Source organism: Camellia sinensis, chromosome 14 (assembly GCF_055761805.1).
Source record: "Camellia sinensis isolate YWXY chromosome 14, ASM5576180v1, whole genome shotgun sequence".
Lineage (NCBI taxonomy): Eukaryota > Viridiplantae > Streptophyta > Magnoliopsida > Ericales > Theaceae > Camellia > Camellia sinensis.
The window spans coordinates 30,918,910-30,941,961 of record NC_138974.1 but is presented as its reverse complement, the minus strand read 5'-3'; the positions used below and the strand labels follow the sequence as shown (position 1 = coordinate 30,941,961).

The following is a 23,052-nucleotide window of genomic DNA, read 5'->3' as shown; positions in this document are numbered from 1 at the left end:
CCAAATTGTTTTGACAGTTACCCCAGTTTTTGAACCGCCGCCTGTCGTACCCTAACCTTAAGCTTGCATGGCAGCAACCACCATGAATATAGATTTGTAGAGAGAGGGGGATTGCTGCACGTAGCTCTTTTGAAGAAGTAATACCATTAAATCCAGATAATACTAGCTACAGAACAATCAAACAATAAATCCAGATAGTAATCCCATTAAACTAGTGATACAATGATAATTGCAGTCTCAAGTTGGATTTTAACATCCATAAGATCATTAAAAGAAATAATGCAGTAACCACCAAACATTCAATAAATGTAGAGCCATCTTATTATGAATTCAAATATTCAATTGCTTCAACTTCCAATATTATACAGAATCAATAAACAATTTGCTTCATAAACCTATTACAGAGGAAAGAAATCCTCCCCACTCTATGCAGCTGAACACTTACATAAAACAAATAATATGGGAAAGAAAGAAACAAACACCTTGCAATACACTTTGAGCATTTAACATTCTTGACGCTTACATGGTATCACGCTTTGTGACAGGCTCATCATCATCTTCAATATCCCAACTCAAATCCTCATCTTCATCTGCAGCACTCATCCGCTTCCGAAGATCATCTCTGTTTGGACTTTCACCATGACTAACTTTCTTTTCCTCATTGCTCCCAAGATCCTCAATCTCATCCCACCCAAGGTCTTCCTCCTCCGGCAACGATGGTTCAGTTGACACAATCGACAAATCACTATCTTTACAAGATTCACTAGTATCAACCTTCCCATCCAAAGCCACCTTCTCATCAGATTTTGATACAGACTCAACATTGTTCTTCACTTCTTCAGAAGTTTGTTCAGAATGCACTTCCTCATTGGTCACTTTCTCACTACTTGCTTCTATAACATTGCCCTTATCCACATCATCCACATTGGGCTTAATCTCTTCCTTGCTATCAACAACCTTAGAGCTCTCAACTTGTGCTTCATTGGTTTCACTCTTCACCACTTGAGGCAATTCTTGACTACCCAATTCCTTATTTTCAACTGTTACTATGCTGTTGCCTTTTGATAACCCATTACTCTCTTCTTCATCATCGTTGTCATCGTCCACATCCCAAGTCAATTCTTCATCATCTTCGGATGAAATTGCTCTCTTTACAAGATTCGCTCTCACATTCTCCTGAAGCTTAAGCTTATGAACCCTAAAGAAGTACCGAAACCAAAAGGTCTCGTGATCAACCACATTGGGCACAACCCTTTTATACATTCCTTCCATAGACTCATTTTCTTCAATCAAGCGCTTAACTTCATCACTCTTCTCTTCCAACACAAACCCTAATTTCCACTTATTGTAATCCTCCAAATCCTCCGGTTCTTCACAGTAACTATTCGCATCACTCTGAATTGAGCGCAATTGCGCTTCGAATCGACTGTACCTCCTCGGGGTCAGATTCTGATTACTGTGACTATGCGATTCGGAATCCGATTCGCCATCGGAGGGTGCGAGAAGGGTTTCCTTACCGTGTGCGATGATCTCGGCCGTTGATTTCAAAACTCCATCGATTGCGTGCCCTAGCGATCCATGAGCCACCGACGCGCCGACCTCGATCGACGACGGGAGATCCTTCACGGCGCGGCTGGCGACCTCGCGAAACACCGCTGTTTCCTTCTGAAGACCCGACCCGAATTCCTTGAGATCGCGACGATAGGTCTCGATGACCGACTCGGATCTGGTAGCGAAGGTCTTGATCAGACCTCCGAAGCTCCACCCGCCGGCGGCGGCCGAGGAATTAGGGTTTGGAGAGCTCTGATCTGATTGATCATCGACGTCGTCGTTGTTGTCATCATCGCGGTGTTCTTGGGATGGGTTCGTGGGGGATTTGGGTGGGTTATCGGGTAGCGGAGGATCCGATTCCTCTGCTAAAATGGATCTGAAGAAATTCATGAATGAGACGATGAATTAGGGTTAGGGTTTCTATGAGATCTTCTTCGGGGTTGGTATGAGAGAGAGAGAGAGGGAGAGAGAGACCTGAAATCAGAACACAAGCTTTGTAACAAGGAACAGTCTCCGATACGCAGGATGCGCAGTGCGCACCTCCTTGTTTGGGCTTATAAGGCCTTTGGTAAATTGGGCCTAGTTAATTTTGTAGCCCACAATGAAGCCCATATTTCCCTTTAGACTTTGGACCTGAAAGCCCATATACAAGGTCCATGAGTAAGCAACAATGACATCTTTTTTCTTTCTTGTTTTCTTTGGTGGGAATGGCGGCACTTGACTCAAGTTGAGAACTTGGTTTTTCTTTCTCATAATTTTAATATTAAAACAAATGTTTCCAATTATTATTTTGGTTATTGTCCATGTGGTATGTGGGTCATATTATTTTTCAAATATTGGGCTATGCATGTACCATGTTTGTTGTGTAAATCAAAGAAAAGTTATTTAATACTCAGGAAATATAATCATATAATGTTTTATGGAGATTGTGATTGAAAGAGTGGATATGACCTATAACTTTACGTTAAGGATCAAAGAGATAGGAGGGAAGGAGTAATTATCTTGTCTATCCAAAATTTCAATCTAGTAGTATGTCCAACCAATAAATAGTGTAGAAATGACAATATATTATTGGATGGATATATGGCTACATAATCCTCCCAACCCATAAGATAATTTTTTAAAAACATGACATTTGTTTATCGATATGTGGCTTGAGTCTTGCTACAACCCATAGGTACCAAATAATTTTTGATGAATCCACATAAGATAAGGACGAAAAAATGAAATTTATTAAGTGACAAATTATCATCCTTACAAATTTATTGTATATCCATTTTTGGAATTAGTATCCAAGCAATGGCTTTTACTGACAAAAATGTTTATAGGAACACAAAAACTAATCATGGAATCGGACATAAGTTTCACTTCGAGTCCTAGATCCATGTAAGAGAGTTATGTTTGGATCTATAATTAGTTTTTGTGCACGTAGAAGAATTATTCACTGACTAATTATTTTTTCTTCTTCTCTGATTTATCATTCGTTTGTGTAATTTCTCACTTTGATTTGCAGATTGGCAACACTGCACTGTGAGAGGGATTGAAAAAAAATCAGGTTTTAGCAAGAATATATTCAACTACCTTATGAAATCGTTAAGAAGAACCTCCGACTAAAGGAAATTTTCAAATTTCTCTTTCTGTCAGCTTTTTTTTTTTTTTTTTTAATCTGAATCTAATTATTGATATGCTTGTATAATGATGGACAACCCATCTATCACTATCAATCAAGCATTTGAGCTTAAGCATTGGTCATGGTTTCAGATGACAGGTCCCTTTCGTGTAGCCATGTGATCAGAAAGTCGGTTTGGATTCGACATATGTACTTGTTCCTGATTGATTGTTTTCAAAAACATAAAAAAACAAAAAACGAAAACAGAACCAACCACACCCACAAGTTTCAAAAGGAAGGTAGAATTCTAGTTCTCTCACTTATACAGGGTATCAGTTGCCACTTTCTTGCTTTTGACAAAAAAGCATTTTAAGCAGTGAGACTAGAAGAACCCTTGAGGTTAAAAGACACAAGAAATTCTTAACCCACAGATCTAATTCTTTACTTTTTAAAAATATATATATTTTTGCTACCCCATCTTGCAAGATTAGAATCTTGACATGACAATCCATCAATGTCTTCAAATACAGCTCTTCATCCCATGTTTCACCTATCAAAACCCACTTCAATCCCATTTTCCCATTACTGTTTTCTAGCACAAGAAAATGCAAGAGAACAACAATTCCGAGCCCCTTGGCATCTGCCACAGGTTCTTCAATTTCATCATGAACAGCCTCATTGCCCCAGGCGTCAAGCTTCTAACCACCGGTCATTCCCTTCCTGATCACCAATCAAACAAAATGTCTTTTGAAGATTCATCAACAAATCAAAGCGAGCTCAGCCTAAAGCATGCCACGCACAATGGAGAGAAAAGCGTGCTACATGCAGATTGGGAAAGGCCAATAGACCGTTCAAGTTCTGAAATCATGGTCGAGTTCAGGCACACTAACGGGGTAGAACAATGGACTTTGGACCGTGTTCCAAAGAAAGATAGTCCTCCAGTGATCAGAGACTTGCCTAAATTGCAAAGGGGTATGGAGAACAGGAACAGCATACGGGGAATTTTTCCAGAGGAGGAGAACATTGAGAAGAAATATGCAAAAATACCGATTGATCAGAAATTAAAAGGAGTTGTTGTAGAGACTGAAGACAAGAGGCCTTCTTATAGGCCTCTTCTTCTGATGAATATAAACGAAAAATCTGATGCGTTTATTCGTCAAAAGCGAGAAGCTTTGATGAGGACTAATAACAACCTTGACCAGTCTTAGTCTACAAACTTAAAATATCATAGGTATCAATCCATGTGTCTTTGGAGTTTGTTAGAAATTGAAATGAAAAAATAAATCAGATTTTGATTCCTATGTAATTTTAAGAGATTTTGAGCATGCACTTGAATTTGTTGCTGTTTTCTCTGCTTAGTTTCCACAATATTTTTCTATTGAATTAAAGATGTGATCACATGAAGAAGAACAATGGCAGGGGTTGCATGATTCATCAAATTAATTAGTGGAAATTCATTCTTCTGCTTCTTCTGAAATCATAATTTGTGTCTATGGATGACCCATCTGAGACTCTGCAAACATCCTCAAAAAAATAAAATAAATAAGCAACGTATGCTGAAGAATTCAAACACCATGACCACCATTCAAAAAAAGAAAGAAAAAAAAGAAGACTAGAAGTGTCTCAATTAGTTATACCAAAAATGTCTACACAAGAGGGGTGTGGGGGTCCCTTTGACAAAAAAGAAAACAAAAAGAGAGGAAGAATTAACAAAACATAAGCATGATTAAACTTAATAACTCACTAAAAATGTTAAAAGACAATTAATATATAGATAGATAACTTGATCAGAGGGACATGGATAATGTGATGGATAGAGAGGATCGTCAGCAATCTCAGCAGTCACCGTTTGATAATTCTACACAGCCATGTCATTATTGTCCATTTAACAAACAACAAGACTCAAAAAAGAAAAATTTGCCTCTATCCTCCATGTCATTTGAGTCCACCAAGCACTTCAATTTTCAACACCTAAAGCAAAAAACAAAAAAAACAAAAACAAACACATAACCCTCTCTCTCTCTTCCCCTCTTGTATTTCTCAATTTTCTTTTTCGATACTCTCTCTTTTCCTCTCTTTTTTTTTCTTTTTTTTTTTGATTTTTTTTGTAGGTTTTTTTAATACATTTTATCACTTTCTTCTCTCCCAATAAATTAGGCATGAGACGATCTGCTCCAAATTTTTTTGTCGCTCTATCTTAAAACACTCACATTACATCTCGAGATTTTCATATGATCTAGCAATGATTGTGAGCATTTTCAGACAGAACATACAAATTTGGGACAGAGGATCTTTCGCCAATAAATCATCCCATTCTTTCAACTTTCTAAACCCCTCAAACCAGCAATAATTCTAGGTATCACATAAATTTTTTCACAAAAAACTTCCCCAAGCCATGCCAGTCTACAAGCCGGATGACTGCCCCAATGAAAAGTATCAATCGGCCAGTCGACTAGTACGACTTCTAGGAAGTTTTCGTGAAGCCTAGCATTGTCCTTCCCCCTTCATTCTTCAAAAGTATGTTTGTTTGAACGATAAAGATCATAAGGAGCCCAGAGATGATCAACGATGCAGGGCTTCCTCGAGTCCAACCTCAACCATGGCTTCCCTTTTCCACTCCAATGGAGCAAGCTAATAGGCCCAGGATGCAAACTCCTGCATTTTCCTTCAAGATTGTCACCACCCAAGCCATGCTGGTTCCATCTATGATCAATGGCTCTGATATTCCCAGCCAAAACAAGCAAGAAAGGTGGCAAAGAACCCAAATGGTATATCCTCTTCTGCTTCTGAATCACCATCCAATCCTCAACCTTCTGTGTATACCTTCCTTGTCTCCACTTATCAACATCCACCACCATAACCCCTGTGTTGAAGTAACAAGGTTCTCTCCCTCGGAACGTACCAGACAAAACCGGGTCAGACCAAAACGTAGAGGTGAAGTAGTTTGAGAAATTGGCATGACAGTATTCTGGTGCAGCCAATACTTTGTCACCCAAATCAACCCCCCATAGCTTTGCGATATCATCAACCATGACAAGGTCCGAGTCAAGGTAAATAACCCGTTTGACGTTAATGGGTATTATGTCTGCGAGGTAGATTCTTGCGTAGTTGAGAGGTTGGTCTAGAGCTTGGCGGATGGATTTGGATATCTTGCCCCGAACCCGGTTTGCGTCGAAGCGGTAGACCCGGAAGTTGAGGTAAGGGAAGGTGGACTTGATACTGGAATGGATTTCAGGGTCAAACCGGGACCAGAGGAAGTGGAACATGACGTTTTCCGGGCAGGTAGAGTGTTGGAGGATAGATAAGACAGCGGCCATGGTGCCACGAAGGTAATTAGCATCAAGTGTCATTGCCACGTGGATTTGGTCGGTGGAGAGGGGACCGCAAGCGTCACCATTGCGAAAGGCGGGGGCTTCGCGGAAGACAGGGACGTGGGGGGTGGGTTGGCGGATGATGCTAAGGCGAATGCCAGTGGTGGTGGTGATGGGGGCGGCGGAGGTGGTGGAGAGGAAGAGAGACAGGAGGCCGAGGAGAGAGAAAGAAGAGGAGCTCCTCAGGAAGGCCATCCTGCCCTTTGCATTTGGGGAATGAGGAATGGGGGGGAAAGGAGTTTCTAAGGGGAAAAAGGTGAAGAAGCATCCATTGGAGGGTGTGTTAAACAGAAGGTTTAGGAGAGGTCAGAAAATGACTGATAGACAACAAAAAGGGTAGGAGAGAGGTTGGTTGGATTGTGAGGGAGAGAAGAAAACTCGGATGAGGATTTTCTCTTTCTGTTAATTAACCACCTATATTTTCTCTTTAATTTTTTACCAGTAATTAAGGAGCCATGTTCAAAATGGATGATATATAATAGTTCTTACTGGAAATATATATGTATGGTTTTGATAGGGAAAATAATTTGACAATGCTGATAGTAATTAGTGTGACCAATTTATTAGTTTATTATATTTAGGGTTCTTATAAAATTAATTTCATATGTTCGTTATGAAAACTTTGGCCTCTTTTGACAACTAGGTTAAAAGTTAGATTATTGACCTTTTAGCTTTTTTGAGTCACACCACTTCTCTAATTTTTTTACATGTTTTTTCAAATAAATAAATAAAAAGTTAACTTTTAGCCTACTTCCAAAACATGTGGTGGTTTACCAAATAAAATTTTGTTCCAAATCACCCAAGCCAACTATTTTTTCCCATAAAGAGAAGACACAAAGGGTAAAATTAGAAGTTCAAACACTGGCAACTAGTTAAAATGTTAGTTAATAAAAGGAAACTTTAATTCCATACAACATCAAAGGACCAATGGGCATAACTGAAAAATTCATATAGACCAACAATCTGTTAGTTTCAAATTCTCAACTCCAATGATCTCAGCAAATCCTACCAGACAATTGATACACTTGGTGCTTACACTTTACAAAGACAACAAAAAACAATAAATACCATATAGAGCAGTATGTCACCAATGTGGCAAGGTATTGACTTGAATGCTAAAGCTCATCTTTCTGCGGTGTCTCAAAACATTGTTCATCCCAATAGTAGGGAAACTTCAATTTGGCAGCCGTGTGAGGCATGAACCAATCGTTGTATATGAACCTGGAAAGCAAAATCCATATTTCAATGATTTGTTGGTAACAAATTCGAGCAGATCATGAAACACCACAAAATTTTACAAATTTTGATAGATGAAGGACCAAAACAACCTAGAGTTCTAGTTCAATATGTGCTTTCATATGGACAAAGGCCTTCAATCATCAAATTTCATTGTCACTGCCCCTCGGGTTGTCATCATTCTTTTGACATAAACTTTCACGATGGATGGACACTGATTTGGACATCTCAAACAAAAAATAAATAAAATTCATATGGTGGTGGTATTTGTGGAAAGGCATTGCCTTACCAAGACCCCCTGCAGCTCTGTTGGAGGTCAAAAGTACGGTAAAAGCTAGAGAAATCTTCAATGGATAACAAATTTGAAGGTGCTTTCAAGAGAACGGCCTTTATGGCGGGCTGTAAGAAGCATTTATGAGACGCAAAATTTAGAAATGTAGTTCTCGGCAGCTACATAGTTTATCTTTCAAAGACCTGAAGCATTCTTACTTAAATGGGTAACAATATACAAAAAGTTATCATCTAATATTTATTTATTTTTCCAATGGTTTCACAAGGACAAAATGATCTGCTCTCCAAAAAATCCAGATCATCGTCATCATACAAGCATCTTAGACACAGTTGTAGATACAAACTCCAGTATTAAGTATTAACAATAGTGTGCAACCATTTAGCTTCTTTTTTTATTTTTTTGAAGATACTTATATTGCTAAACTTCTTTCACATGCCTTCCTTTTGCATGCCTTGCTATATTTTAATATCCTCCAAGTAACGAAAAACAGAAAACACTATTAAAAATCATATTGAACAGTAAAAATCTGAAACATGCAACATGATGGAAGAAGATTATTTCTTACACTTTGACTGGAGGACGTGATATGACAACTAGAACTTGCAAGTCCTCATTTTCATTTGTATTCCAGATCTGTAATGGACATAGTAGTAGCAAACCATTAACAAACACCAAAGGCAATCAACATGAAAAGATCAGGTTCACCAATCTGCTAGGCATGGACTTAACATAATACCTTTTTCCTTTGATAAGTAAAAATATTGTATGGTAATGCCACAATTCAACTAAAACCCAACCTAACCCCTTTGGGAAAATTAGCAATTTATTTATACCAAGGATGCTGAATTGCTATAAACTAATTGAAAACTGAATTGAAATACCATTTTCTGAAGGCAAGAGTGATCTACCTGGTGAGCATCATTAACAGGGATATGAAATGTGCTATTTGTGAAGATAGGAAATTTTTGGGGTTCTCCGGGGTATTTTGTATATGAATTTGAGGCAAGATAGAGAGTGCCACTCCCCTTTAAGACAACGAAAATTTCTTCACAGGAGTGCATATGAATAGGTGTGTGTGATCCCGGAGCAAATGTTTGAAGCCATACTTCAACCTACAAAGAAAATTGGAAGACTACACTGAGATGGAAGAAAATTTGCATTATATTATGTATTCCTCTTTTATTATGTCGTTTTCTCACATCCTCTAGTATCTAATTCTTTATGGCAGTTATATTTAAAAGATTACAGCTATAAACATGCCTTCATTAATTACACCATCTTCTATACCCTGCTCAAAATTGTTGGTGGGATGTGGGTTTCTTTGAAACTCAAATAATAGAACTATCACAACATAAGTTTCTAAAATTAAATTTTTTTACCCACTAATAAAACTTTATTTTTTTATAAGTTTAAATATAAATAAACGATGCACTTGAGAGATCATTATAAAATTAAGAACGTATAGTGCAATGACATGGTGTTTTTCATACCTCTTTCATCCCATGCAAGAGTGAACCAGCAACAGTAATGTGGGACAATCCAGGCCTCCCAAAGTTATCCTGTGGAAGCTCACCAATATTCCTCACCAAAGGTACTCCTGCATTGCAAAGAAACTCATATCCTCTACCATAAAACAGTTCAAAATTTTGTTAAAAGCAACAGCATAGAGTAACCCTAACCATCAGCAAAACCTTTGTATGTAGAATTTTATTTATTTACTTATTTTTAAATTATTTTAAGATGGAATATGTGAACACTTGGAACATGAAGCATCCCTAATTAATCAATATCTTTGTTTTGCATAAATATACGGGTGTTAAATTCCAGTATATTCAAGGGGAAAATTGCCAGGAAACAAAAAAAATAAACAAATACATGATCAAGGAAACACATAGAATACCCAAATCATTATTTAATTATTTAATTTTTTTGGGTTAATTCATGTTGGAAATTGGGATGATAAGACTGGTAATTTCAGTGAATTTGGGGAGATTCGAGAAATACAGGTCATGAATGTTGTTCAGCAACATGAATAAGGGGTATGAAAAAGCAAGTATATATATATATATATGTAATTCAAGTGTAAAACAACAGTCAATAGAGAATGAGAGTAGAATATGAAAGAACTCACCTTGAGTTGAACAGTGATAAGCTTCGGAGTTCAGAGAGAAAAGAAGCGCTAGTGCCAAGAAGACGAGCGAATTCACTCCCATCTTTCCTGCTTCTCTTCTACTTCTCCCTCTGCAACTCTCTCTCTCTCTCTCGTTCGTGGATGAAGTCTAGACCATACGGATACTGCTCGGGTCTTCAAAACGGGTCTCCCTGACCCGTTCAATTTATTTTTTTTTGGGGTAAGTGGTAATACTATGCTTGGTTTTATTTTTCCAAAAACACTTTTTAGAAAATTATACTTTATTATTTTTTATATTTTTTTATTTTTATTGATTTTTTTTAATATTTTAAGCAATTTTTTAAATTTTTAGACATACATAACTTAGATGTATCTAAAAAGTGAAAAATTGGTGAAGAAATTTTTTTAAAAATTCACTAAATATCCAAAATATAAAAAAAAAAATACGAGAATTCAGTACATTTTTTGTATTTTAATGTATTTATTAATTTTTTTAAATATTTTTCACAAATTTTTTACTTTTTAGATACATCTAAGTAAGGTGCATCTAAAAAGTAAAAAAAAATGTTTAAAATTTTAAAAATATTCACTAAAAACAAAAAAATACGAAAACCAAAAAACTTAATTTTCAAAAAACTTAATTCAAAAAATTCAAACCAAACACACTGAATGGATTTATTTTATATTTTTTTTACGCTTTATTTAAATTATAAATTCAAATGAAAATTTAAAAATAAAAAGAGAAAATGTAAAAAGTTTATTTCTTCCAAATTTTCAGAGCTTATGTTTTATTTTAGATTTTTTTATTCAAATTTATAATTTAAGCATAATCTTAAAAAATAAATCTTATTTTTTAAAAATTTAATTTGTACCCGACTTAGGCCTCGTTTGGCAAGTGATTTTTTTAGTCAAAAAGTCAAAAAGTTACTAAAAAAATCAAAAAACCAACAACTTATACCAAAAAGTCAAAGATTTCATTTTCTCTCTACTTTTTGCACATCTTTTCGTAAAAAACTAAAAAATCATCCTAAACATACTAATTTTTTTTACATCATATTTTAGGGAAATTCTATTTCCACCACCCTAATAAACTCAGGGCAAATCTTTTTTCAATACACATCTCTACTAATTTAATTATTAAGTAATTATTTCAATTCACATCCTTAAAATTACAAATAAATTCTTCACTCATATATACGCACACTTTACCCTCAAAATACACACACTTTAATTTACCCCAATTTACAAATCTACTTCCACCCACTTTCATGAGGACCAAAGTGACCCCAATTTACATTTCTACTTCAAACAGGAGGGAAGAAGAAAAAGTTCAAACAGGAAACCCAAAAAAAAATAAATAAATAAATCTGCACTTTCCTCACCTCCATTGAAGATTTCAAGAGCTCCATTGAATATCTGCTAAACACCGTTGAAAACCTTGTTTAAGGTAAGAAATCTTTCAATTTTATTATTGCATTTATCATTTTGTTATTAGATTGACAATTTTCAGATCTCTCTTCACTCCATTCGCATGAAAGTATGTTTTTTCTGTGGCTGGAAGTGCTGTGTACATCTCGGCACTGGCTTTCCGAGAATGTGTGTTTAATTCGGCACTTGATTTCCGAATTTTATGTATAATTTCATCCAATAAATGTCGAAAAAATACATAACTTCAGCGTTTGACAACCGAATTAATTCTATATTTTCGGTGACCTTATGCCGAATAAATACAATAATTTCGGCACTTAATTGTTGAAATATTTTTGTAAGTTCGGCCCTGAAGTGCCGAATGGGTTTTTTTTTTTTTTTTTGATATAGAACCAGGTTACATAGGCCACCAATATTTGTTTTACTTTAGGTTCTTTTCCAACAATTTTATTTTATGGGTATGTTTATGTATTTATGTTTTTCCCCCAAATTGAATGCATAACAATAGAAATAAAAAACTGTGCAGTATTGGTATTTTCACATGATATTGTTAGCTTAGTAGTTGGGTCTTCATAAATTTTGTTAGCTAAATAGCTGAACAAAACAATTGCATTATATAGAGTATTAAAAGCTTGAGCTAATTTCACATCATCCAAATTGTGAATTTAATGGTCTATAACTGCGTATTAGATTTCATTAAGGTGGCATGGTTAGGCTACTTATTACCCGCATTGATGTGATCCTTTTATGGGAGTGCTTATTATGTTTTCATTATATTGGGTTGATAAGAACAACTTTTCTTATGCAGATGGATGTCGGTCCTAGTGAACGTCGGTCAATAACAGCTTCGAACAGAAGACTCCATGAATTAGAGAGACGTGGACGTGGACGTGGACGTGGACGTGCTCGAGTGCATGATGATGACATGCACATTGCCATGGATGATGATCCTATACATGGTGCACTAGTTATAGATGATATTGCTATGGATGATGACTCTACTGGTGATGATGCTGACATTGTTGATGAAGCTATCCTTACTCAGCCATTTCCGGGAGGTCCAACTAATCCATTAATCCTTAAAAATTTTAAAAGTCATGTTGCCGCAGCTATTTGGAATGGTGCTGATGAAAGGGGGCCCTTAAAGTGTCATAATCACTCATCTAAGATTCGTTCGTGGCCGTGGTGGGAACAAGGAAACAACGCTACATTTGTAAACATTGTGGAGATGTCAGGACTTGCACAATTAGCTCATTGCACGTACCGCTTTGTCAATAAAATTGTAGTGTCTAGTTTTGTTGAGAGATGGCAACCGGAGACAAACACCTTCCATTTGACTGTTGGAGAGATGACTATCACATTGGACGATGTCGCCACTATCCTAGGGCTTCCCATTGTAGGCAAATCTATTAGCGTGCGTAAGTTGTTAGAAAGGCGGGCTGTTACATTAGTAGTTAATACCTTGGAAATTGATGAACAAAAAGTCAGAAATGAGATGTCTACTGCTGGAGGCAATTCAGTGAGGCTTAAGTGGTTGAGGGCACACTTTCATAATATCACAGACAATGATTCAATGGAAAGAATTACATGTGCAGGTAGAGCATACTTGCTATTTTTGTTGGGTTGTACACTTTTCAGTGACAAGACTTGTACTAGGGTCCCCGTTGTTTATTTGAGTTTGTTGTCCGATTTGACGACTGTATCTTCATATGCTTGGGGTGCTGCTGCATTGGCATACTTATATAGACAGTTGGGGTACGCTAGCAGGTCCGACGTAAAACAAATAACCGGTTACATGACACTCCTTGAGGGATGGATTTATGAGCACTTTCGTGGATTTCGACCACACTTGAATATGAATTACACTCGAGACATGCCACATGTTTACTGTTGGACTTCTCGAGAGAGTGTGGTGAAGAGACACGGTTGCAGGCTTTTCGAGAGGAGCTTGATAGGTTGGGTGTACATGATATAAGTTGAAAAGTCCTTCAAAATTTGAAACTCTATATCATACAAAATTTACAGTTGTCATATCTTATAGTTTTTATTGTTTGTAGGTTGTTTGGGACCCGTACCAAAGTTGCAGAGATGTTCATCCATGTCATCCAGTTACGTTCTACCATGGTTGCCTAAAATGTTTGGAAGTAGTCGAACCATATCACCCTGATAGAGTGTTGAGACAGTTTGGCAAAGTGCAGACAATCCCTAATCCACCACTTGGCCCTATGCGTGCTTCTCGAGGAGCCACAGCTCCACGCTACAATGTTATGTATGCATACTTGGACATCATTTGGGAGGCATGGGATAACCATGTGTTATCTGATCAGATGAGGAGTACACCAGTACGGCAACCTTGGCATTGTGTTCCTAGTTACATGGATTGGTACCAAACCATTACCCATATGTACGTACAAAACCCAGCGCGTCGTTCTCAAGTGGATCCGAATATCCATCATTATCAGTATCCTAGCCAAGACGCACAGGTATCCTTTTTTTCATTTAGATTGCAAATTATTTATGTAAACTATTATAAGTTTGTGCATAATGTTATATTTGTTCTCGTAATGCAGCGTATGTCACAGATACATCAGATTACTCATCCTTTCATTGAGGCTAGCTATGAGGACAGTGTTCAACATCCTGATAGGCTTTACTACGCGATTGATGCAATCCAACAACTTCTTCAAGATCAGCACATTAGTGAAGCTGCGCCTAGCACATCCACTCAGGGTCGGTTTGCACCCAGTTCTTCCACTGCACATCGTTTTGGAGCACATTACACTCACTGATCATGTAGTTAATAGTAGTTCATAATGTTAGCACAAGTAGTTTCTGATGATGTTGGTAGATGTATAAGGAGACAAATATTATTATTATCTTTAAATTATGTATCTTTTGGATTATGTACAAGCACACATGTCGTTTGTGATGGTGTGGATGGATTGAACTATTATTTAGTATATATATATTTTATTTACATACTTGTTTAATCTTATTACTTTTTAACAGCAATTGAACTTGGTTAATATTATTTTCATTACGTTTTGTGTTCAGACAATGTAAAAATAGTATGACATCCATTCCATAAATTAGAGAACTATAATGCATATAATATTCTATTTTTTAAAACAAAACTGACCATTACAAAATTCAATGGCAAAATGCTATCTACCTCGTTACTCTATACTAGTAAATCATAAAAAATAATGTCTTAACCCTCTCATTACTACTCTGTAATACCTCAATCTATGTCAACTACATCAAATGTCTCTCGAGTAGCTACATTAGGTCCTATGTTGTCTTTGAATTTTTGAACGCGGCTAACATATGCATTCTCCCATTTTGACGCACAAGGGTGATGGGAGGAACTGGATGACCGGCTTCCAAAAACACTTGCACATACATCCAAAAAATTACATATCTTTACCAAATACATAAAATTTGCAATTACACAAATATTAGACAACAATGTTTGGTTATTTTCATAACTTATACCTGCACAAAATGATTTCCATTGACAAATCCAATGGCAATTTCGCGACTATCAACTAGGGTTACCGACAGTGATCTCAAAGGTAAGAAAGTGAGACACTATTACAATGACAAGTGGTACAAGACTACATTATAAAATGATATAATAAGATGCCCCATGTCAGGCATAGTCATCCAATGATCAAAGCCTAGGCTATTTTCAAAATATGAAAGGATGTGTGTCAGCTCATTAACCCTCTCATGCGACCCATATAGTACGACGTATTCATCTCTGTGATTATTCAATTCAAGTAGCAGATCATGCCTAACTTGCACCCAGTCATTCTCTCCAAGACCAAGTAAACTTGCACTAGCTCTAAATCCACAATTCCCATCACCATCTATATCCTTCATCAACTTTATGAATGGTATTAATGTAGGCGGAAAGTCAGCAGCATATGCACTCGGTAAACTTGTTCTTGTATGATATGTCTTTGTCTTCACATTCCGCTTCTTCTCATGAACTTTTGAAGCTCTCTTTTTCTTTGACTGACTGGAAGCTAATGTGCTCTGGCTATCATGCTCATCGTCAACCAACTCAAATGCACACGGGTCACGACGACAAGATATATTAATTTTCTTATGTCCTCGACGTGGATTACGTTTCACATCGGGCTCAATAAGAAAAGTGCTCGCTGGATTTGCAATTTCCCTCAACTTCTTTAACATATCCAATTGCGTGGCAATATCAGACTCTTCAAACCGCTTTAAAATCAACTCAAGTTCTGGGATACAAGTCAATTCCAACTTCTGTTCCTTCGGATTATGCACACATATAGTAAGGCGCGTCCAATGTACATGTATGCTACTGAGTGGAATAGGACGGCCTTGTCTCGTGTAATCTGCAATCTCGTGAGCACAAGGTAAACCATGTGTGTGCCTAAGAACACACCCACATGTTGCAACATCAATTCCAACTGAATTTGCTCTCTTACTCTCTGCTAACACGTACTCCAATGCACAAATAGACACATTACCCCGGAGCTCTCTGAATTGAGAAGGTTTGAATTGATGTTGTACAGTTGTCAAACTTTTCTCGAATGATGCTTTAACTTGAATGTGCTGTAACTCAAGTAGACAATGTATTTTTTCAAATGAAACCTCAAATGTCGTTTGACTTGAACCTAATTGCCTCTTCAATCTAGCATGAGCACTCTCAACCCTGTTCATATAGATGTAAACCAAAATAGTCAAGCATAATAATTAAAAATAACAATATGATTTATAATAAATTAAAAAAAAAGAAATAAATCTTACCGATTGGTTGTAACATTGCCAAAATGCATACACATGTCTGTATGTACCGCAATGAATTTTTCTTGATACGGACTCAACCAACTCACAGTAACATATTTGATTGCCTCCGGATAGTTACTGAAATCCTTATGTAGTGTTGCAAGGTGATCATTGTATTCCTTTTCAGTCGATGACAATATCAAATAGTTCCATGCAGTGTTAAACTTGCCCCATTTTTCTTTTGTCTCAAACATTTTCTTGCATTTTGTCAATACATTCTTATTAATATGCTAACGACATAACAAATGTCGAGCATTCGGAAAGGTGTTATCAATGGCATTCATCAAAGCAAGCTCTTTGTCTGTGATAATGACTTCAGGTAAAACACTGTCGTCCATAAGATCACGCAATGTTTGTAACGCCCATGCATAATTATCAACCCGCTCAGTTTGCAAGTATGCGATAGCCACGGAGAATGTCATATGAGTTGATGTTACTCTCACAATTTCAAGAAGAGGAAGCCGATATCTATTCATTTTATATGTGCAATCCATAATCAACACACGAGGGAATGTACGAAGCAAATCCAAACTCACTGGATGTGCCCAAAACAAGTCCGTGACAGTCATAGAGCCTTCCTCACATCGATGACGCTCAATGTACTTATGTTTCGCTAATTCACCCAGCAGTTGTTGCATCTAGGATCTACCAGCTTTCTGTAGAACCCTACATCGATGTCGTATATTGTAAACTGTCTTCATTGTGCTCATATTAAGGGCATCCCTCTGTTTGAGTGTAATGAGTATCTCTTTTGGTCTTACTATGCTCTTTGACATATCAACTAATAGTGACTTTTCATTAGCTGACAATCTCCCTGCATATGAATGTCCTTGGAGATGCTCTGCAGCTGGATGATTATGCAGTTCGCAAACGACATTCAATGCCCATTCATCGTTTGTTTTTCAACTTGAATGCCCTCAAATCAAATGGACATTCGCACTTCTTCGTACCAGTTTGTCTCAATAAGTCTTTTGGGCCATTTTTCAACTTTTTACGCAATCTATACTTCCCACTCCGCTCACAAGCAAGATAAATTATTGGTCTCTTACGACCGCCACCATAGTTTAACGTCCTTATAATAATAATGAAGCTATTTATCCTTCCAATGTCTCGTATCCAAGTGAGCAATTCATCTTTATTGTCGAAAACCTATATATGATGTCACATAACTTTCATAATAACAAACTAAACAAACTAACTAGTACAAATTTATGAATTTACAAATTTTATGTTAAAAATTACCTATTTAGTTGTAAAATGGCTAGTACAATCCACCATAATATCCGATCGAACCTCAGGTTCTTCAATGCATGCCATCTAAAGAGGAGGGGGAAAATTTCAATTCGGTTCTACAGATCCAAAATAAGTAAAATAATTCGGAAAATAAAAATCGAAAATAATAACAAAATTTGGATTTCTAGGACCGAAAATATTAATTTTGTTCGGTACTCTATTACCGAAATAAATTAAAAAATCATAATCCTAGTTCCGAACTATTTATATTATTTCGATATCTGGTAACCGAATTAATTTAACAAATTCAGCACTGCGTTGCCGACTAAAAAACGCAAAAAAAAAAAAAAAATTCCACGATTTTACCTTTTCAACACTGATTTTGATGTCACCATTGCTTGAGTTTGAACTGTCATAGATTTGCAACTCTTCCATATCAAAATCAAATAAAAATTGTTGAACTAATAATTATACGATGTTAATAATTGAGTACAAACTTAAAGATTAAAGCAATAGAGAAGATTTTTTGTTTGCAAATAACAGAGAGGAGTACAGAGTGTGTAGGAAGCAAAGTGATTACAAAAGAAAAATTAGGGTTTAATTTTTTTGTTTCAAAAAGAGTATATTGAGATATTTTTATTTCTAAAAGATGTGTATAGAGAATTTGTATATATAATATTAAGAGTGTTGATCAATGGCTATTATAGTAATTTTTAATTAGGATATAACTGTCATTAATGTAATTTTTCATTAAGTGTGTTAACTGAGTTTATCAGGGTGGTAGAAATAGAATTTCCCCATATTTTAGCCAAAAAAATTAAAAAATTACTAAAAAAACCTATTCTTAAACGAGGCCTTAACCATAAGTTAAAAGGAGTTATAATCAAATCAAGGGTTGCAATTCAAGCAGGTTTGGTTGGGTTGAAAAAATTGTACACATTTAGCTTAAGTTGGGTTGAGAATTGTCTAGTGTCCAACCTTCAATTGAACTTATTTAGGGGGTGTTTAGGAAGATGGGTTTGAGGCTAAAATAGCCTTAAACTAAAAAAAAAAAAAACCAAAAAGCTCCTAAATCACCCTTTTTTATTAATAATAATAATAATAATAATAATAATAATAGGGCTGCCGTGGGACGGTGTAGGCACAACCTACACTGTCACCTTGTCAAGTTGTTTCATCACATCAATTTTGGAAAATGTGATCTTAGGGACAAATTTATTATTTTAATTTCAAATATCATTTCAACACATTTTTCAATACAAAAACTCAAATAAAAATCCATTCCATCTTTTCAAATAAAAAAACTAAAATAGTCTACTAAAATAGTCAAAAAAGTCAAAAAGTCTCTAAAATAGCTACTTTCCAAACGACGCCTTAATCAAGTCTAATCCAATCATAATAAATTAAAATCAGGCTAGACCCGAATTACTCACAAATTTGATTTTTTTTTTCTGGATTAATTAACTTATTAAAGTTAGCCTTAACTAAATCGTTAATAAGTACGAAAACAAATAATTCATGTGATAAAAGAGAAACAGAAGGAATAAAGTAAAGAATGGATAAATCAAGCCAACATTTTCAAAGTTATGAAGAAATAAGGAATTCTCTCAAGATTTCTAGATTTGCTTTTGTATCATCTTGTTCCATTTGAGCTGTGTTTTGCAATGTCATCCATTTCAAACCAACATAGCTAATAACATACATAAGATGCAATCATAAACCCCATAATTTGGGAAAATGAAAAACCATTTATATTGGCAAAAAACAAAAGGATGAGTAAGTAAATCTATTTCATCTAAACAATGTAACCACCTTGTCCTCCCTCTCCACCACTTCATTTTTCAAGTAAGTTGCATCAGACATGGAGCATGAGACATGAAGCCGGAGAATCAATGTGGAGAGAATTGTACAATCGATCCAACTGAAGGAATCATGTTATCGAACTATTCTTCTGTTTTCTGTAGCCAGCCGAACTGTAGAAAACTGATGATCAGTGCACTGTTAAAATATCAAACAGGGTACTAAATTAATCATTAATCGGGAAGCAACACTTACTTTCCATGCATACATCCCAAAAAAGGCCACGATATCTGCAGACCAAACAGCTGCAAATGACTTCCAGAAGAATGGGATTATGACATTTAGCAATGGGATGAGGAGGAATAGATAGTTGAGGGCTTCTTTCTCGTTCTTTGTGCAATCTCGGGCTCGAAGGGAAGGAATCGCTGTAAAGAATAAAAATCAGTTCACTCGATACAGAAACTACAAAATTGAGCTTCTTTGTCAATTCACATTCTAGACTTGCTACAAATCATTGTGCAGTTGTTAATAAACAAATGGGAACATTGCCCACCACAAGAACAGGAAGGAAATGGCTAATTCTTGTTTTTTTTGCATCACTTTTAACACAAATTCTTACAAAAAAATGGACACTAACAATATAATTAAAATAGACTGAAAGAAGAAACTATACGAGTACTTGAAAACTAACATTTGCAATAAATATGTCCAATTTACAACCAAACCCATGATTCATATTAATGGAAACTTACTGAACATCCAGACAGACCACATCCCCATTAGCCTCCAAATGTCTGGTTCATTTGATGGGAATATGAGATTGAAAGAGAGAGCTCCACCAAGTAACATTGACACATAACCTTGGACCTCAAAAACAGTGTATAAAGCAGTTCCAGGCACAGCGGGGTTTTTGGTAGCAGTGGAAGCCCTTGGAGCAAAAGTTGCAGCTGTCTTTTGGACAACCTGTAGGCAGTAAAGCTTTATAACTAACTTATTTTTTGATAAGTAGAGATTAATAACTATATTATGGAGAAAATAATCATGCATTTCTTGAAGAAACAAAAATAATGGTTTAGGGATGAAGAACAGAATGAATTCCTGTACCACGAATGCAAACCGGGTAACTTAAGCAGTATTCTGAATTCTCTTGAAAAAGCTGTGAAACCAATGGCACTCAATTTCCAAGTAGTAGAGTGACTTGCTAGAATAGGAAAGTTCAAAAGCCAAGTTACTCAGAACCGGAAAATCACATGCACATTGCTGCTTTAGTGACCATGACACATTGTATAAGGCCATTCCACTGGCTTCTTACCAATCACTTGTCAAGGAACCCCGGAGCTGTAGAACAAGAAGTTCAAAGATTCTAGGGCCACATTACCATCACATTCAGTGGTAAAAGCATTCCAAAGTAGTCCTAATTCTCTACTAGTCTTTAATTATTAGATTCTCACACACTTGATTCACACTTGTCATTCTCAAATTTTTTTCTCATTTAACCTATCTATATCTGAATTTAAAATAAAAATAAATAAATAAATAAAAACCCATCTCTAATCCAATTTTAGTATTCGCATGTCTTTCTACCACTGAATCCAATGACTTGCTGCATTCTACAACATAACAATAACCTCCTGCCAAGAGAATAAGTACCAGTTCCTTTTCAAGAATCCACCCTTACAAATCCATCAAAAGACACCAAAAACTGAACCCATTTAGCTGAAGGAATTTGATTCTATGAACAACAATGACCTAATACTGATCTCCGCATAAACAGTGAAAACGAAACCCTTTTGGGTATGATAACTTATCCTAAACCAACATATCCCAACCAAGATTTCCTGTAAATGATGAAATGAAAGTGATCTTCTTGACTTATTTTAAGGCACCCCCTCCATTGTTAGTCTTGACGCAAATAAATTCATATTGTGCTTGTAAACTATCCCTTTTGGTCCATCTGACAGCTTGCTCAGAAAATTGAGACAATAAAAACAAATTAAAGCCTCCAATGTTAGGTTCTTCCTAATTGAGACCCAAGAAACCAAAAAAAAATTGTCTTTAAACTGTGTAGTTACTACAACTGAGCCTAGCTGTTTCATTATTAAGGATGGGCCAAACAACATAGCAAAAAAGGGTTATTCAGAAATTTTTTGTTTCTTTTCCTTTACTCTCTTTCCCGGAAACCAAACAACAAAGGAAAAAGAAAAAAGAACATACGATTAAAGAAATCGAGTAATTATAAATCAATTAGAACCTTTTTGAGGTCTTTGTCGACGTCAGGAACAATTGATGCTTTTGAAGTTGAAATCTTGCTTGCCTTTTTAGTTTCTTGGGCTTCTTCTTCTTCAATCTTGTTCACTCCATTGGGTTTTTCTAGCTCTTGTTCGGGTTGTTCTTCGAATGGCTTCGTTTCTATTACGTCGTTTGAATTTGCACGAAGTATGAAAGGTTTGTAGCGAAACTGAGTATGAAATGAGCATTTCTGGAGAATTGAAGAAGTTGGGGGAAGCTTCAAGACGCAGAAATTGCAGAGAGAAGCTGAGATTGACATGTTCATGTTCTTTTTTTTAGCACTATTTCAAGTCCAGTCCAGTCTCATTGGAGATTCAACACAGAGAGAGAGAGAGAGAACAGTAGACACAGATAAGGAACGCAAAGCCACAGGGCATGGTTCGAGTCGTTCGACGCATTTGGTTAAACGTTGAATGTTTATTTACTTTCAATTTTCACTTTTTTTTTTTTTTTTTTAATTTGATTAATTTCCCCTTTTTTAGATTAGATTTTTTTTTAAGAAAATTAGTCTAGGGTCTCTCTCTCACTTTTTGTAATGAAAGACATTCACAAAATTATTTTTTGATCTCTAAGGTCCCTAAATATATATCAGAGAAATTTGACTCTTTGTCTCTCTTCCTCTACTGCAAAGCAGCACTTCCTCTCTCTCTCTCTCTCCGAAACCCTAGAGAGAAGAGATGGGCAAAGCAGCACGAGAAGTTGAGGCTGTAGAGTTGGATAGGCTCGTATTCAGAATCGAAAGCATATCGAAGACTCGGATTGATTCTATCAAGAAAACGAACGAGGTTCTCATCCTGATAGCATGTGCTGACCGTGGTTTCAAGTTTCAGGACATTTACAGCAATTTTCTTTGCAGCAAGAATTTTGATCCTAGCCTCTCTTAAGGCACTTAAAGCCACCTTAAAACTATACTATGATGCCATCCCTTCATCCACACAGTTAATGTATCTACATGTATTACTTTTCTTCATGGGCACAACTTTGTACGTTTGACATTCCCGGCCTTTCTATAATCTATCTATCTTGTTTTCATCTCTCTCTCCTCAATGGGTATAGCAAGGCAAATGGGATTTGCAGACAGAAGAGCATGTCCACATCTCTGCAAGTTAGCTTCTGAATACATCAGGAAATTTGAAGATTATGAAGACAACATATATTCGTTCTTTGCAGATGATCCAGATGTGGATTCCTGAATTTTCTCTGGGTTAAAGAGAATTTCTCTGGAAATGTTTCTTTAGGAATTTCATTGATTTAGAAAGAATTTCTTTGGCCTAAAGTGATCCAG

At 36.1% G+C, this 23,052-nt stretch overlaps 5 protein-coding genes across 5 annotated transcripts; all 5 read right to left on the bottom strand.

Moving 5' to 3' along the window:
- Nucleotides 1–298: 298 nt before the first annotated feature.
- Nucleotides 299–4,468, bottom strand: LOC114270149 (uncharacterized). The gene has a single exon (XM_028211568.2). It carries the CDS (start codon nt 1,939–1,941, stop codon nt 520–522), a length of 1,422 nt encoding a protein of 473 aa, XP_028067369.2. The 5' UTR covers nt 1,942–4,468; the 3' UTR covers nt 299–519.
- A 305-nt stretch (nt 4,469–4,773) lies between these two features.
- On the bottom strand, nt 4,774–6,814 carry LOC114270150 (putative galacturonosyltransferase-like 4). The gene has a single exon (XM_028211569.2). The coding sequence runs from the start codon at nt 6,724–6,726 to the stop codon at nt 5,665–5,667; it is 1,062 nt and encodes a 353-aa protein (XP_028067370.2). The 5' UTR covers nt 6,727–6,814; the 3' UTR covers nt 4,774–5,664.
- Nucleotides 6,815–7,400: 586 nt separating this feature from the next.
- On the bottom strand, nt 7,401–10,387 carry ABP1 (endoplasmic reticulum auxin binding protein 1). Its single transcript, XM_028211566.2, has 5 exons — nt 10,191–10,387; nt 9,550–9,656; nt 8,968–9,171; nt 8,625–8,692; nt 7,401–7,752 (listed from the first exon to the last, which is right to left on the bottom strand). Exons 1-5 carry the CDS (start codon nt 10,270–10,272, stop codon nt 7,647–7,649), a joined length of 567 nt encoding a protein of 188 aa, XP_028067367.2. The 5' UTR covers nt 10,273–10,387; the 3' UTR covers nt 7,401–7,646.
- Nucleotides 10,388–14,859: 4,472 nt separating this feature from the next.
- Nucleotides 14,860–16,639, bottom strand: LOC114297118 (uncharacterized). The gene is made up of 4 exons (XM_028241481.2): nt 16,407–16,639; nt 15,345–16,311; nt 15,114–15,209; nt 14,860–15,039 (listed from the first exon to the last, which is right to left on the bottom strand). Exons 1-4 carry the CDS (start codon nt 16,637–16,639, stop codon nt 14,860–14,862), a joined length of 1,476 nt encoding a protein of 491 aa, XP_028097282.2.
- A 2,634-nt stretch (nt 16,640–19,273) lies between these two features.
- Nucleotides 19,274–22,163, bottom strand: RPH1 (resistance to phytophthora 1). The gene is made up of 4 exons (XM_028263805.2): nt 21,730–22,163; nt 20,231–20,441; nt 19,734–19,903; nt 19,274–19,651 (listed from the first exon to the last, which is right to left on the bottom strand). Exons 1-4 carry the CDS (start codon nt 22,030–22,032, stop codon nt 19,622–19,624), a joined length of 714 nt encoding a protein of 237 aa, XP_028119606.2. The 5' UTR covers nt 22,033–22,163; the 3' UTR covers nt 19,274–19,621.
- Nucleotides 22,164–23,052: the final 889 nt, after the last annotated feature.

What these genes read in the sequence shown, in the direction of transcription:
- LOC114270149 (XM_028211568.2), bottom strand. Translation starts at nt 1,941, where the DNA reads ATGAATTTCTTCAGATCCATTTTAGCAGAGGAATCGGATCCTCCGCTA.
- LOC114270150 (XM_028211569.2), bottom strand. Translation starts at nt 6,726, where the DNA reads ATGGCCTTCCTGAGGAGCTCCTCTTCTTTCTCTCTCCTCGGCCTCCTG.
- ABP1 (XM_028211566.2), bottom strand. Translation starts at nt 10,272, where the DNA reads ATGGGAGTGAATTCGCTCGTCTTCTTGGCACTAGCGCTTCTTTTCTCT. An exon ending in TTATCACTGTTCAACTCAAG is followed by an intron (nt 9,657 to 10,190) that starts GTGAGTTCTTTC and finishes TTTGCAATGCAG; the next exon opens with GAGTACCTTTGGTGAGGAAT. An exon ending in CTGTTAATGATGCTCACCAG is followed by an intron (nt 8,693 to 8,967) that starts GTAGATCACTCT and finishes TGTCCATTACAG; the next exon opens with ATCTGGAATACAAATGAAAA.
- LOC114297118 (XM_028241481.2), bottom strand. Translation starts at nt 16,639, where the DNA reads ATGTTTGAGACAAAAGAAAAATGGGGCAAGTTTAACACTGCATGGAAC. An exon ending in TATATGGGTCGCATGAGAGG is followed by an intron (nt 15,210 to 15,344) that starts GTTAATGAGCTG and finishes TCATTGTAATAG; the next exon opens with TGTCTCACTTTCTTACCTTT. An exon ending in ATGGAAATCATTTTGTGCAG is followed by an intron (nt 15,040 to 15,113) that starts GTATAAGTTATG and finishes TATTTGGTAAAG; the next exon opens with ATATGTAATTTTTTGGATGT.
- RPH1 (XM_028263805.2), bottom strand. Translation starts at nt 22,032, where the DNA reads ATGAACATGTCAATCTCAGCTTCTCTCTGCAATTTCTGCGTCTTGAAG. An exon ending in GTGGTCTGTCTGGATGTTCA is followed by an intron (nt 19,904 to 20,230) that starts GTAAGTTTCCAT and finishes TATTCTTTACAG; the next exon opens with CGATTCCTTCCCTTCGAGCC. An exon ending in TTGGGATGTATGCATGGAAA is followed by an intron (nt 19,652 to 19,733) that starts GTAAGTGTTGCT and finishes AGTTTTCTACAG; the next exon opens with TTCGGCTGGCTACAGAAAAC.